The sequence below is a fragment of the Oncorhynchus mykiss genome, chromosome 9 (genome assembly GCF_057628025.1).
Source record: "Oncorhynchus mykiss isolate SJ-2025 chromosome 9, ASM5762802v1, whole genome shotgun sequence".
In the NCBI taxonomy this organism is placed as follows: domain Eukaryota; kingdom Metazoa; phylum Chordata; class Actinopteri; order Salmoniformes; family Salmonidae; genus Oncorhynchus; species Oncorhynchus mykiss.
In genome coordinates, this window is record NC_143030.1 from 40,373,630 (window position 1) to 40,389,898 (window position 16,269).

Here is a 16,269-nt window from a genome sequence, read left to right on the forward strand (position 1 = left end):
TTTTTTTGTGATGGTACACTTCTGTACTACAAAATAACTGGAACATAAAGATTTCAGATAAATAAAGCATATTGACGCAGATACCAGATGTGATATTGATAGCTTTGGAGCTAGATGATATACATTTATTTAATCAATCAATGACAGGCGTTACTCTGGATGCATTATGGTAATGTCGAGCACTCGTACACATATGATGGACAGTGTTGATAGATAGGAAGCTGGTAACATACCTCCTCCCGTATTCTTTTCACCGTCTCTCCTTTCTGGGAAAGAGGAAGATGAAAGACAACGGTGTGTGGTTTGTTTATTAAAAAGTACTGGCCTCTCAGTGTGTCCTCAACTTGCAGCTGGAAATCTGCCTGCACTTCCAATCCCTATTAAACGGATACCTTTCTTCATGTTGACTCTATTTCCCCTCCATTGAAAAGTAACCTAAGCTGTCATGGAATAGAAAAGTAGAGTCCTTTTTCAGTCTGAGACGTTTAGCACAAAGCCACTGACATACAGTATTCTCATCACATCCTAAATGTATAAAATATAGTAAATACAGTAAAAACGGCCCCTTTGTGTTCACATCTATATCTACTCTTCTATTATCGACTAACGTCTGTCCTGTCCTTGTGAGATCCTTTCTGTGTGGCCAGCGGTCAGCTAGCCAGCCAGTCAGTCACTCCACCCAGGCTCAGGAGTAAAATGAAGTCACACCTCTGTCATACCTCCTCTGCCAGCTTTAGATTGCCACTCCATCTGTCACTTTTATATTGGCCTCAGCCCATCATTCTCTCTTCCTGCTTCTAAACGATTCTACCAACTACACCCATGATATTGACAACCGGATATTTTCTAATACAAACGCACCCATACTATTTTGTGTACTCAGCCACACTGTTATTTCATACTAAATAGAATGCTGGTGTGTCATTTGGGATACTGTAGAGGATGTTGGGCTGAAGCCTAGCCGAGAGATAGAGATGAGGAGGGAGAATGGAGTTATTAACACACGTGGATGGAGAGCCTGGTTACCGCCACACACAGCATTTCTCACCTTCCCACTTCTTCTCCATATCTATTAATCCCTTTTTTCTCTCTCTTTTCTCTCTCCCTCTCTCTTTCTCGTCCCCTCTTTTTCTCAATCTCTCATCCCCTCTGTGTCGGTTTCCCCCTCGTTCCTTCACTCTCTCTTCCCCCATATTTCTTTATCCCTCTCCTCTGGCTTTCTCTTTCTCTTAGCCTGTGCTCTATTTCAAGGCTGCAGGGCTAGTGGGAGCCACCGAAGGGGTAGAGAGCACCCTACACGCCCTCCTAGAAGACACTAAACTGATCACAAGGGTCTGACAGTAATATGCCTTTTGGAGCTCCGTTTCAACCGGAGGTTTGCAGTCAATGCACTAATGTTTCTCTTTGATGGATTACCATACTGCATTAGGGAATGGAGAAGGTTTTACGTGGGTTGGTTTAAAGCAATTACATTTGCAACTGGGAAATACAGTTAGCAAAGTGTGTCTGGAGGCCTTATGTTTGTTTTGCTTCTACAATAGAATGGAAAGATATTGACTGATTGGGAAAATCAATCCACATAGATTGGCTTATGAATACTTACAAAATGGCATGGTTTCAAGTGTCTATTTTTAATACAGGATAATTCCCATAGTGCAATTTATAGTACAATATTAATACAACTCTAGAAATAGTCTTCATTGATCTGAAAATAGGCATCCCTTTGTGATAACAGCATATCTCAAGGATCAAAAAGCCCTTCTGAATACTGTATCTCTTCAGAAAATAGTTATAAATAACATAAATGATAGAAGAAAAAGATAAGCCTTCTCACCTTGCCAATGATACTGCCAACCTCCTGAAAAGCCCAGAAGAAGAAAATACAAAATTCATAAATTAAAGATATACAAGATTTATTGAAATATTTAAACACAGACTCCTTTAAACATACCATATCGACCTCTTTATGTGCTAAATCAACATAAATATCTTAAACAAATCTCTCATTTGTATTATTTAAGTTCTACAGACTAAGCAGAGCAGGGACACGAGTCAATAGGAAAATCATATTACATACTGTAATTAAATCCTAATACTTTAACTAATCTCTTAGATAATTCCTGTATGGCTACAGTTCTTCCAACAACTATTCTTATATATTCCCAGATATTCCCATTCACTTAAACCGTCACCTCATACGTACCTTTCCGTGCATGAGCAGTCGGAGGGTAAGGGTCACACCCAGGCCCCCGTCTCCAAAGTCCTGCTCACAGTTCATAGTAATGTTGGAGTTGCACACAGGGAGACGCATGAACGAGGCTCATCCAATGGTCACGCTGTCAGACGAAGGCTGCTGCTCCCTCTTCCTCTTTCTCTCTCTTCTCTGTCCCTCCCCAGTCCTACAAAGTAAAGAAAATGCAATATGTCAGATTTGATACCTGTTTGGTATCAGTACAACTAGATATCAATACAAACACCCTTACTGATTTGTTGTGTTGTTTTACCTCAACATGGTAATGATGTGATATGAATTAGAATGTCACTTTCCAATAGGAAGTCAATGGAGAAAATATCCGGTTTGCATGGCAAGGCCTTCCCAAGGCAGAGCCACCATCACATCTCAATATCATAATACAGGATGCTTGAAAAATAATCTAAATTCAAGTACAGGGTTAGGGAAGTACAGGGTTGGTTATAATATATATAGCTGGCTGCCACACCAGTAGCAAACTAAGTGCAAAGTCCCAAAGAACAAATGAAGAACTGTGAAATCACATGCTGGTGATTTTGATAAATCACTGGTTATCGAGTAATTCTCCAGAGTCATTCACTCAATGCCATTCCAGGCCCAGCCAAGTCAGGAAGTAGTAAAAAAATACAACTTTAAATGGAAAATTGCCAATGTTTTTACCATGGGTATTTTCAAGCGATGTATTAAATTGCATTCATTTTCTGAAATGAATTGGAATCGACCCCAACTGTCACATTATATGCACTGCAGTCCACATAATAACTCACAGACACACACATTAGTCCCAGCCCTCTACACTAACACTAATAATGATATGTCTAATTTGCACGATGCTCTCTGAGATACTCAGAGCAGTCCAGCTGACGATGGAGTCCTTACATGTGGATTGTGTTCTGCACTTGTCCCCTGTAGAGTGACTCACGTATCCCATCCTCACTGTCTGGTCAAGGCCACTTGTTTTAATAGGATCGCTGCTGACTGTCCGCCAAGTGCATTCCACCTAGCCTGCAATACCCCAGTATGTTGCTGTCCTAGTGCTGGAGCCATCACTGAGAAACACGATCGCTCCCTCCGACTTCCAGCAGGTGCCTCCTTATTTATCAGCCAGCCTCTTCATATCCCTTTATAAATTGGTCGAACCGTGTTAGGGCGGCATGTGGATGTAAATGTGTTCATGTTGTTTTTGTGCAGGCACGTTGGGGTATGTCATACGTGTGAAGGTCATGTTAAATCAAATGGCGTCTGCTTTTTGATGAGGTGCTATTCCTGAGACATCCATTCTAGGCAGGTTTATTGTCTTCACTCAACTAGCTATCTGTTTATTTATGTACTCTATGCATGCAGAGGCTTAAACCTAACATGCCATCCCTCTCTGACTATCATATGGTAGCTTGGCTACTGCTTGCCTAAGCCTGTGGTGTCCTGTTCATGACCACAGCATTGCAATGCTGGTCTGTCAGAATCGGCCAGAGAGCAAAGTAGAGTGGCCGTGATAAGGTCTAAAAACAACTTCTACTTTAAAGAGACAAATTGACTTTGGGGTTTTAGGCTGGGTTTCTGTCACGTCCTGACCATAGTTCCTTTTTTTATGTCTCTATTTTAGGTTGGTCAGGGCGTGAGTTGGGGTGGGCATTCTATGTTTTGTTCTATGTTTGTATATCTATGTATTTGGCCTGGTATGGTTCCCAATCAGAGGCAGCTGTCAATCGTTGTCTCTGATTGAGAACCATACTTAGGCAGCCTGGTTTCGCCCTTGAGTTGTGGGTAGTTGTTTTCTGTTTTGTGTGTATCACCTGACAGAACTGTTTCGTTCTCGTTATTCCTCGTTGCTATTTTGTTTAGTGTTCAGTTTTGATTAAATTTACAACATGAACACTTACCACGCTGCGTTTTGGTCTACTCCTTCTTCCACCAACGACAACCGTTACAGTTTCTGTATGAGCACTTTGTGATAACTGCTAATGTGAAAAAGGATTTATAAATACATTTGATTGATTGACTTGATAAAATTATAGAGGCTTGACTTGATAAAATTATACCGTGGGGTGTTGGGATTGAGCGTCTCAAGATTAACACAGAGACAGGGAGGTTTAAGTCTGCAAAAACAACTTTACTAAGACAGAAAATAAACATAACAAACAAAATCACTTAGGTTTGGCTCGGTCCTTCTTCTCTACTCTGGCTTGATGTTGGTCTCTCCCCCAATCTCCCTCGCGGTGTGCCACGGTGCTCCTTTTATTTAGCCTCCACGGCTGGTTGGCACTTTCCTCTAATTACCTCCACTGTCCGTGTCGTGGTGCCCAGCTCCCGTATTCCCAGCAGAGAGAGCCAACATCGCCTCACGTACCTCCCATCTATTACCATCCCCCGGGGTAGACCTCCTGGGATACCACAGCTAATTTACTACTATATATTCATGCCTCATGAGGGATGTGTGAAACTTATTCCTCAGCTTGAGGTGTCCCCAATTGCGCCAGTGAATAGCTAGCTTTTTGCCCTGCGCCAACTGGTAAGACGCTTTAGCAGGGTGTTCACGTGCTAGCAAGGCACAGGTTCCGAGTTTGTGCCAGGTATGGGCCGAAACGGGAGGAAGTGGTACTCGCTAAGCAAGCATTGTGACGTCCTTTACAACTTTCTGTTGTTACACAAAATTGTGGCCAGAGGATGCTTTCTACAGATAAACAGAAAAATGATAATTCACTCTCTTATCTTTGAAAGAGAAGAGACGCAGTTTACCTTTGCGTGCATTCTGGATCATGCTCCGAAATACATGTAATTATCATAGCACATACATTTACGTAACGGCACGCTAACTAACGGCACGCTATTACGCTGTAGGGCACGGTGGAAATGTTATCACTTTATTGCATTAGGAGTTAATGGATGGAAGGATCATTATGTGCTGCTCTCTGGACTGGTAACAGGGCATGTGCTCTGAGTCTGCAAGGTGAGGGGAAAGTGGTGAGCCTCTGAACTAACCCATTCCCAAAATCCCAAGCACCAGCGTTCCAGAATGAACAGAGCCCCTCTGTTCTAAATTAGAACTCAAATCTACTCAGAACTAAGGGCAGGGGAAATAGCGAGGAACCAGACTGCACTGCAGGGTGAGGACAGGGCGGAGGCAGGGTGAGAGCAGATAAGGCAGATACACAAGTCCTGTTTACGATTGGTTAAATTCTGATTAACCTCTCTGAGGTAGGGGGCAGTATTTTGACATCCGGATGAAAAGCATGCCCAAAGTAAACTGCCTTTTACTCAGGCCCAGAAGCTAGGACATGCATATAATTGGTAGATCTGGATAGAAAACACTCTAAAGTTTCTAAAACTGTTAAAATAATGTCTGTCGCTATAACAGAACTGATATGGCACGCAAAACCCTGAGGACAAACCATACCCCCCCAAAATGTTCATATTTTTTCAATGGCTATTACTTTAATTATAAGGCCAAGTACTCCCAGATTGCAGTTCCTAGGGCTTCCACTAGATGTCAACAGTCTTTAGAAAAAGTTTCAGGCTGGTTTTTGATGACCCAGAAATGGTAGTTTTTCTAGGTGGCTCCCATTTTGGCTGTAGTGTTTCCAAGCGCGTGAAAGAAAGCGTGTTCTTTGGTATTTTTCTCCGGTAAAGACAATAACGATTCTCCGTCTTAAATTTTATAGTTTATTTGCATATTAGGGTACCTAAGGTTTGATTATAAACATTGCTTGACTTGTTTGGAAAAGTTTATTAGTAACATTTGGGATTCATTTTGTATGCATTTTGATGGAGGGAAAATGGGTGGATTATTGACTGAAACGTGCCAGAGTTTTTATGGATATAAAGAAGGACATTATCGAACAAAAGGACCATTTGTGATGTAACTGGGACCTTTTGGAGTGCCAACAGAAGAAGATCATCAAAGATAAGGCATTTTTATATCTCTATTTCTGACTTTTGTGTTGCACCTGCCTGTTTGAAATATGTTTTTAATGTGTTTGTATGCGGGGCGCTGTCCTCAGATAATCGCATGGTTTGCTTTCGCCGTAAAGCCCTATTGAAATCTGACACGGCGGCTGGATTAACAAGAAGTTAAGCTTTATTTTGATGTATAACAGATATATTTGCAAGAATGTTAAATATCTGAATTGAATATTTTTGAATTTCGTGCTCTGCAATTTCACTGGATGTTGGCCAGGTGGGACGCTACCATCCCACCTACCCTAGAAAGGTTAATTACCTGGGTACATCTTAATATTCACAAAATAAGTTTTAAAGTCATAATGCTAAAAACATTCTAACATAACATTCTCACCCCAAAATACATTTTACTTTCCACTTGGTTATTACACTAACTAAATCACTAAATTACACACAATTTTACTGCAGAGCCCCTAGTCCTGCTCAACATATCTCAGATAGCCCCCTTGTCCCATCCCCCACACGCGGAGTTCCGCACCTAGCTTATTTGGTGCCTCCAGAGATGCAACCTCTCTCATTGTCACTCAATGACTAGGTTTACCCCCACTATATTCACACCCTACAATACCCTTGTCTGTACACTATGCCCTGAATCTATCCTACCACCCCCATAAATCTGCTCCTTTTGTTCTCTGGTCCCAAAGCACTAGATGACCAGTTCTTATAGCCTTTAGCAGTACCCTCATACTACTCCTCCTCTTTTCCTCTGGTGATGTAGAGGTTAACCCAGGCCCTGCAACCCCCAGCATCAGTCCCATTCCCCAGGCGCTCTCATTTGTTGACTTCTGCAACCATAAAAGCCTTGGGTTCATGCATGTTAACATCAGAAGCCTTCTCCCTAAGTTTGCTTTATTCACTGCTTTAGCACACTCCACCAACCCTGATGTCCTAGCCATGTCTGAATCCTGGCTTAGGAAGATCACCAAAAATTCTGAAATTTCCATCCCCAATTACAATATTTTCCGTCAAGACAGAACTGCTAAAGGGGGAGGAACTGCAATCTACTGTAGAGATAGCCTGCAGAGTTCTGTCATACTATCCAGGTCTATGCCCAAACAGTTCGAGCTACTACTTTTAAAGATCCATCTCTCCAGAAATAAGTCTCTCACTGTTGCCGCTTGTCATAGACCCCCCTCAGCTCACAGCTGTGCCCTGGACAGCATATGTGAATTGATTGCCCCCCAACTATCGTCAGAGTTCGTACTGTCGCAGTTGTAAATGAGAACTTGCTCTCAACTGGCCTACCTGGTTAAATAAAGGTGAAATTAAAAATAAGAATAACTACTAGTCTGAACAACAGACTTTCTGCATGCTTAACACTGACACAAATGACTGATGATTGGTTGAAAGATATTGATAATAAGAAGATTGTGGGAGCTGTACTGTGCAGCTTTTTATATTATTAACCATAACCTGTTGTTGAGAAACATATGTGTTCAGGCTTTTCAACCTCATGGATTAACTTCTTGATGCACCGATCCCGTTAGCGGGATCATTTTCGTCAACATCCGCTGAATTGCAGAGCACCAAATTCAAACTAAATTACAAAAAATATTACATTTTCATGAAATCACAAGTGCAATATAGTATCCGTAAAGTTCGTAGAAACATGTCAAACGTTTTTTTATAATCAATCCTCAGGTTGTTTTTACAATATATAATCAATAATTTTTCAACCGGACTGTACCTTCTTCAATAGAAGAGAGAGGGAAAATGTCTGCTCCAAACTGTTGCACATGCAAAACGCTGCTGGCACCCAGCCATCCAATGACGCGATGTGATCTTTAATTTTTCAAAATATAAGCCTGAAACTATGTCTAAAGACTGTTGACAAATGTGGAAGCCATAGGATAAGGAATCTGGTTGATATCCCTTTAAATGGAACAAAGGCAGGCAATGGAACAGAGAGCTTTCAGGAAAAACAGCTCTTGCGGGTTGGATTTTCCTCAGGTTTTCACCTGCAATATCAGTTCTGTTATACTCACAGACAATATTTTGACCGTTTTGGAAACTTTAGAGTGTTTTCTATTCTAATCTGACAATTATATGTATATTCTAGATTCTGGGCCTGAGAAATAGGCAGTTTAATTTGGGTACGTTTTTCATCCAAACATCAAAATACTGCCCCCTACACTCAACAGGCTAAGCGCTATCTATCTAACATAACTTAGAGTGTTTTCTTTAATGGAAGCTTCTCTAATGTCAAATAAGTGTGGTGTACCACAGGGCAGCTCTCTAGGCCTTCTACTCTTTTCTATTTTTACCAATTACCTGCCACTGGCATTAAACAAAGCATGCGTGTCCATGTATGCTGATGATTCAACCATCAGCAATCACAGCTAATGAAGTCACTGAAACCCTTAATAAAGAGATGCACTGTTTTGAAATGGGTGGCCAGTAAAAAACTGGTCCTGAACATCTCTAAAACTAGGAGCATTGTGTTTGGTACAAATCATTTGCCAAGTTATAGATCTCAGCTGAATGTGGTAATGAATGGTGTGGCTGTTGAACAAGTTGAGGAGACTAAATTACTTGGTGTTAACTTAGATTGTAAACTGACATGGTCAAAAAATGTAGATTCAATGGTTGTAAAGATGGGGAGAGTTCTGTCTGTAATAACGAGATGTTCTGCTTTTTAGACATAACACTCCAAAATGCAAGTCCTGCAGGCTCTAGTTTAGTCTTATCTTGATCATTGTCCAGTCATGTGGTCGAGTGCTGCAAAGAAAGACCTAGTTAAGCTGTAGCTGGCCCAGAACAGAGCAGCATGTCTTGCTTTTCATTGTAATCAGAGGGCTAAAATAAATACTATGCATGCCAGTCTCTCTTTGCTGAGAGTTGCGAAGAGTCTGACAGCATCACTTCTTCTTTTTATAAGAATCATTAATGTGTTGAAAATTCCAAATTGTTTGCATAGTCAATTTACACACAGCTCTGACACACACACTTACTGTACCACACCAGACATGTCACCAGCAGTTTTTCACAGTCCCCAAATCCAAAACAAATTCAAGAAAGCGTACAGTATTATATAGAGCCATTATTGCATTGAACTCCGTTTCATCTCATAAAAGATCAAATAAACAGCATACCTGGTTTTAAAAAACAGATAAAGCAACACCTCACAGCATAACACCTCTCCCCTGTTTGACCTAGATAGTTTGTGTGTATGTATTGATAGGTAGGCTACGTGTGCCTTTTTAAAATTGGTGGAAAAAGTATTAAATTGTCATAATTGAGTATAAGTAAAGATACCTTAATGGAAACTGACTCAAGTAAAAGTAAAAGTCTACCCAGTAAAATACTACTTGAGTAAAATATTTGGTTTTAAATATACTTAAGTATCAAAAGTAAGCATAATTGTTAAAATGTACTTAAGTATCAAAAGTAAAAGTATAAACCATTTCAAATTTCATGGTCACACTCCAACACTCAGACATAATTTAGCAATGCTTGAAGCACAGCGCTGTTTATGACTTCAAGCCTATCAACTCCCGAGATTAGTCTGGCAAACCTAAAGTGTCTATAAGAACATCCAATAGTCAAATGTATATGAAACACAAATGGTATAGAGAGAAATAGTCGACGCGTCATAATTTCTATAATAGCTACAACCTAAAACTTCTTAACTGGGAATATTGAAGACTCATGTTAAAAGGAACCACCAGCTTTCATATGGTCTCATGTTCTGAGCAAGGAACTTAAACGTTAGCTTTTTTACATGGCACATATTACACTTTTACTTTCTTTACCAACACTGTGTTTTTGCATGATTTAAACCAAATTGAACGTTTAATTATTTTTTGAGACTAAATATAATATTTTTATGTATTATATTAAGTAAAAATAAATGTGTTCATTGTTCATTCAGTATTGTTGTAATTGTCATTATTACTAACATATATATAAAACGGCAGATTAATCAGTATCGGCTTTTTCTGGTCCTCCAATAATCTGTATCGGTATCGGCGTTGAAAAATCATAATCATTCAACCTCTAGTACAGATACCCCCAAAAACGACTTAAGTATTTTTACTTAAGTACTTTACACCACTGGTTCTATCCTTGAGCTGTTCCTGTCTATTAATGTTATTTATTATGTTATGTTTCATGTTTTTGTCACTCCTGCTCCTTTCCCTGCTCCTCCTCCCTGACACTCGAGGGCACCAGGCTGCCAATCATTATGCACACCTGTCACCATCATTACGTGCATCTGCGCTCATTGGACTCACCTGAACTCCTTCACTTGATTGATTGCCCCTCTATATCTGTCTGTTCCTCAGTTTGTTCCCCGTGTCAGCATTGATGTCATTATGTTTTCCCCTGTGCAGATGCTGTCATTGTTTGTTTCCTGTCTGTTACCCATTAAATGTTCACTCCCCGTACTTGCTTCTTGTCTCCGAGCATCGGTCCTTACAGAATGCTGACACCACAACTTGAAGCATCAGGGAGTTTTTGTTTTTTGTTTTTGTTGGTGACGTCGGGTAAGGGTGCTGCTGGTGAAGGAACCGGAGGTGCCTCAGCTGGCTCGTCAGGCTTCCACGCCTTAGCTGGTTGGCTTAGCAGGCTCCCACCCCATGTCATGCCTCAGCCGGTTCGCTGGTTCCCACGTGTCCGCCGGCTCGTTGGGCTCCCACGCGTCCGCCGGCACGTCGGGCTTCCATGCCTCAGCCGGTTCGTCTGACAGCCATGTCTCGGCCGGCCCGTCAGGCTCGCCCAGGTGGGACGCCGGGTGCCGCCCCAAGAGGGGGATACTGTCACGCCTGCTCCCGTTTCCCATCCATGGCACTCGAGGGCGCCAGGCTGCCCATCATTACGCCCACCTGTCACCATCATTACGTGCATCTGCGCTCATTGGACTCACCTGAACTCCTTCACTTGGTTGATTGCCCCTCTATATCTGTCTGTTCAAATAAAACTGAATAAAATCGCAACTAGTGAGTTAATTAAAAAAAGCATTGTTATAGCAACAAAGGTATTCATAATGCATGTATTCAACTATGAACAACAGGCACCGCTATGTTCGAGAGTCAGAGAGATCTCGCCACCACATTAACCAGCAGAAAAGTATACGCATCCCTGTTTTAGAGGGAGACAGCAGATTCCAGCCCCACCAGCTCCTTTTCAGTAAACAAGAGTGGTCAGACACTTGGGTTCTATTGGCACCACTCGTCCACTCCACACCCTAATGAGGGAGACCTGGCCTGTCTTTGTGTTGCAGTAGGCTCCAAACATAATTATGAAGGAAAGATAGGATAATCAAAATCCCAAAGATAAAGGGGAAGGGTTCATTTCGACAGGGATGACTGGAACAGAGTGGGGATGGTGATGATTTGATGTTGCCTTTGGCAGAATTCAATCAAGGCACAACACATTTTTTAGCTCTAAGTGAAATGGAAAATAAGTCTATACTGTAGAAATAAAGAATTTGGCGAGTTCTAAACTTAAAGACGTTCCACTCGAGGATGCAACAGTGCCTTGATTATGGCTGCTTCTCCCTTTCCCTCAGAGAGAGAGAGAAAGAGAGAGAGAGAGAGAGAGAGAGAGAGAGAGAGAGAGAGACAGGGAGAGAGAGAGAGAGAGAGAGAGAGAGAGAGAGACAGGGATAGAGAGAGAGAGAGAGAGAGAGAGAGAGAGAGAGAGAGAGAGAGAGAGAGAGAGAGAGAGAGAGCTTGGGATGGAAACCGCAAAGAAACAAGACATTCCTGAAATGAAAGACCAGTGTTTTATCAATTCAATTCAAACGTAACAATGTACATAGTGCCAAAACTTATTTTGGATATTTACTATATAAAAATGAGAATCAAAATTGTCAACGGGACAACAGTAACAACAATAACCAAGTGTCAAAATAACCATACATTCAACAATAACAAACACATAACAATAACAAATAACAATAATTTATCTCTCAGTGTCCTTCTTTGTTACTTCTAATGGGAGTGGTCAAACCTCTGCACAGGGTGGGGCTTCCCTCTTCTATCCTTCCCTTTGCTTCAGATCCAGTATTAATCTGGAACGTAAGCCAGTTTAATGCCTCAAAAAGGAGTCAAACAGCCTTGTCCTTCCCTGGTACTCTGCTGGCTGGTCATCTGAGCCTTAGCTCACTTTGTGCTCCCACTGATATGGTTTTCTAAGGGAAATATATTTCACATGTAATCTGAGTTCATTCTCAGGCAAATACAGTCAGAGCACAAGTTTTCATGTTGTGGAGCAAACATAGCATATGGGATATGTAATTGAACAGCACCCAAATCTCACAGAATTATACAAGGAATCAATATTATGGGATGCATTGTGTCATGGCAACTTGTAGAAACATATCATGATGGGAAGAAGAGAGTGACAGCCCTCTCTGACACTATCACGAGACTTGTGTTTGTGAGCTTGATTTGTATTATTAGTGGGTGGGGTTGACAACTGATACCATAAAGTCAGTATGACACTCTGTTACTACATAAAATGCCCGTTGTCTCTGGTTGTCCTGTCAGCCCTCAATCCATACTAGCTCATGCACTGTGAAAGGGACTCATAATTTGCAAGCAATGCACAACAAGACCCAAGTGAAACAGACTGGTCTCATAGACTAGACGCAACACAGTAAACGTAACTCCAGAACACTCAAATTAGTATGATATATAAAGTTTGGTATGGTTACCTAATATAGAAGGTTACTTAAGGCAAACACGATGGGAGGGTGAATGGGTGGACATTAAATGTGAACAACGCAAGGGTTGAGTGGTCGAATTTCATCACACACAACTTTAGCATTTTAGCTAATTAGGAACTTTGCAACTATTTACTACTTTCTAGCTAATTTGTGTCTACTTAGAATGTTAGCTAACCTTTCCCCTAACCCTAACCTTAACCTTTTAATCTAAATCCTAACCTTAATCCTAACCTTAACCCCTAACCGCTAGAGCTAACGTTAGTCAGCAAGCTAACGTTAACCACAACAAATTGTAATTCGTAACAAATTATTTTGTTTTGGAAATTCGTAACATATAGTATGTTTTTAAACTTCATAACATATCATATGAATTGTCATTTGTAAAATATCATCCACAAATGAACATAGAGTGCCTTGCAAAAGCATTCATCACCCTTGGTGTTTTTCCTATTTTGTTGCATTACAACCTGTAATTTAAATTGATTTTTATTTGGATTTCATGTAATGGACATACACAAAATAGTCAGAATTGGTGAAGTGAAATGAAAAAAATAACTTGTTTCAAAAAATTTCAAAAAATGTCTAACTGAAAAGTGGTGCATGCATACAGTGCCTTGCGAAAGTATTCGGCCCCCTTGAACTTTGCGACCTTTTGCCACATTTCAGGCTTCAAACATAAAGATATAAAACTGTATTTTTTTGTGAAGAATCAACAACAAGTGGGACACAATCATGAAGTGGAACGACATTTATTGGATATTGATGCTCTCTGCGCTTTTAACGGACCTCTGAGACTATCACAGTGCAGGTGCATTTATACGGAGACTTGATTACACACAGGTGGATTCTATTTATCATCATTAGTCATGTAGGTCAACATTGGATCATTCAGAGATCCTCACTGAACTTCTGGAGAGAGTTTGCTGCACTGAAAGTAAAGGGGCTGAATAATTTTGCACGCCCATTTTTTCAGTTTTTGATTTGTTAAAAAAGTTTGAAATATCCAATAAATGTCGTTCCATTTCATGATTGTGTCGCACTTGTTGTTGATTCTTCACAAAAAAATACAGTTTTATATCTTTATGTTTGAAGCCTGAAATTTGGCAAAAGGTCGCAAAGTTCAAGGGGGCCGAATACTTTCGCAAGGCACTGTATGTATTCACCCCCTTTGCTATGAAGCCCCTAAATAAGATCTGGTGCAACCAATTACCTTCAGAAGTCACATAATGAGTTAGATTGCACACAGGTGGACTTTATTTAAGTGTCACAAGTGATCTCAGTATGTATACACTTGTTCTGAAAGGCCCCAGAGTCTGCGACACCACCAAGCAAGGGGCACCACCAAACAAGTGGCACAATGAAGACCAAGTGCTCTATAAACTGGTCTTGGATAAAGTTTTGGAGAAGTACAGATCAGGGTTGAGTTATAAAAAAATATCAGAAACTTTGATTATCCCATGGAACACCATTAAATCCATTATTAAAAAATGGAAAGAATATGGCACCACAGCAAACCTGCCAAGAGAGGGCTGCCCACCAAAACTCACGGACCAGCCAAGGAAGGCATTAATCAGAGAGGCAACAAAGAGACCAAAAATTACCCTGATGGAGCTACAAAGCTCCACAGCAGAGATTGGAGTATCTGTCCATAGGACCACTTTAAGCTGTACACTCCACAGAGCTGGCCTTTACAGAAGAGTGGCCAGAAAAAAGCCATTGCTTAAAGAAAAAAACAAGCAAACACGTTTGGTGTTCACCAAAAGGCATGTGTGAGACGCCCCAAACAAGAATGTACTCTGGTCAGATGAGACAAAAATGTAGCTTTTTGGCCATCAAGGAAAATGCTATGTCTGGCGCAAACCCAACACCTCTCATCACCCTAGGAACACAATCCCTACAGTGAAGCATTGTGGTGGCAGCATCATGCGGTGAGGATGTTTTTCATCGTCAGGGACTGGAAAACTGGTCAGAATTGAAGGAATGATGGATGGCGCTAAACACAAGGAAATTCTTGAGGGAAACCTGTTTCAGTCTTCCAGAGATTTGAGAATGGGACGCGGAGGTTTACCTTCGAGCAGGACAATGACCCTAAGCATACTGCTAAAGCAACATTTAAGTGGTTTAAGGGGAACATTTAAATGTATGGAATGGCCTAGTCAAAGCCCAGACCTCAATCCAATTGACAATCTCTGATATGACTTAAAGATTGCTGTATACCAGAAGAACCTTTCCAACTTTAAGGAGCTGAAGCAGTTTTAACTTGAAGAATGGGCAAAAATCCCAGTGGCTGGATGTGCCAAGCTTACAGAGACATACCCCAAGAAACTTGCAGCTGTAATTGCTGCAAAAGGTGGCTCTACAAAGTATTGACTTTGGGGGGGTGAATAGTCATGCACGCTCAAGTTTTCCATTTTTTTGTCATGTTTGTTTCACAGTAAAACATATTTTGCATCTTCAAAGTGGTAGGCATGTTGTGTAAATGATATGATACAAATCCCCCCCAAAGATCATTTTAATTACAGGTTGTAAGGTAACAAAATAGGAAAAATACCAAGGGGACTGAATACTTTTGCAACGTACTGTGTGTTCATTTGTGTATGATATTTTACAAATTACAATTGGTATGATATGTTATGAAGTTTAAAAACATACAATATGTTAAGAATTTCCAAAACAACATGTATACCATACATCATACTAAATAGGGTGTCTCAGATTTATGCACAGAATAATACATAATGCTCTGAGACCAAGTTGAGTGGAAACAAGCAAAGCAGGGGAGAAAACTGATAATTCACAATATCAAAAGTCTCCATGTAAGATGGTGACGGAGAAGAAGGCAGACGTTTTACGTGCCCCCAAACGATTGTATTTTTTGATTGTTTATTTGCGTTGTTTGTAACTTATTTTTTAAACACATTTTGTACATAGTATTGCCACTACCGTCTCTTATGACCAAAAATTACTTTTGGACATCAGAACTGCGATTACTCACCATGGACTGACAGAATCCTTTTTTTCCTTTAATGAGTCTGACGAGGCCGATACGATCAATATACTGCTTTCTCGGGAACAGGCCCAGATTCCTGTGATTTGCTTGAAGAGGAGGCGGAGAAAAAGGGGCCGGAGGACAGGCCGCATTCTGAGAATTCGTAGGCGATCAACAAAAAAACCCACTTCCTTCCATTCTGCTAGCAAACGTGCAATCTTTGGACAATAAAATAGATGACCTACGTGGAAGATTAAACTACCAACAGGACATTCAAAACAGTAACATCTTATGCTTCATGGCGACATGGCTGAATGACGACACTATCAACATACAGCTGGCTGGTTATATGCTGCACCGGCAGGAGAGAACAGCGGCGTCTAGTAAGACAAGGGAGAGCTT

At 40.8% G+C, this 16,269-nt stretch overlaps 1 protein-coding gene across 6 annotated transcripts in view; it reads right to left on the bottom strand.

Moving 5' to 3' along the window:
* Positions 1-16,269, bottom strand: part of LOC110531947 (poly(rC)-binding protein 4) — a 53,598-nt gene that overhangs the window by 30,667 nt on the left and 6,662 nt on the right. For 4 of the 6 annotated variants that reach the window (XM_036987833.2, XM_036987832.2, XM_021615485.3 and 1 more), the window contains exons 2-4: positions 2,204-2,399; positions 1,835-1,858; positions 234-266 (exon numbers count right to left, since the gene is read on the bottom strand). In XM_036987833.2, the coding sequence (XP_036843728.2) occupies positions 234-266; positions 1,835-1,858; positions 2,204-2,311 (165 nt within the window). In that variant the 5' untranslated portion in view covers positions 2,312-2,399. The remainder of the gene's footprint in view (positions 1-233; positions 267-1,834; positions 1,859-2,203; positions 2,400-16,269) is intronic. The other 2 variants (XM_036987834.2, XM_090184199.1) reach the window with 1 other exon arrangement.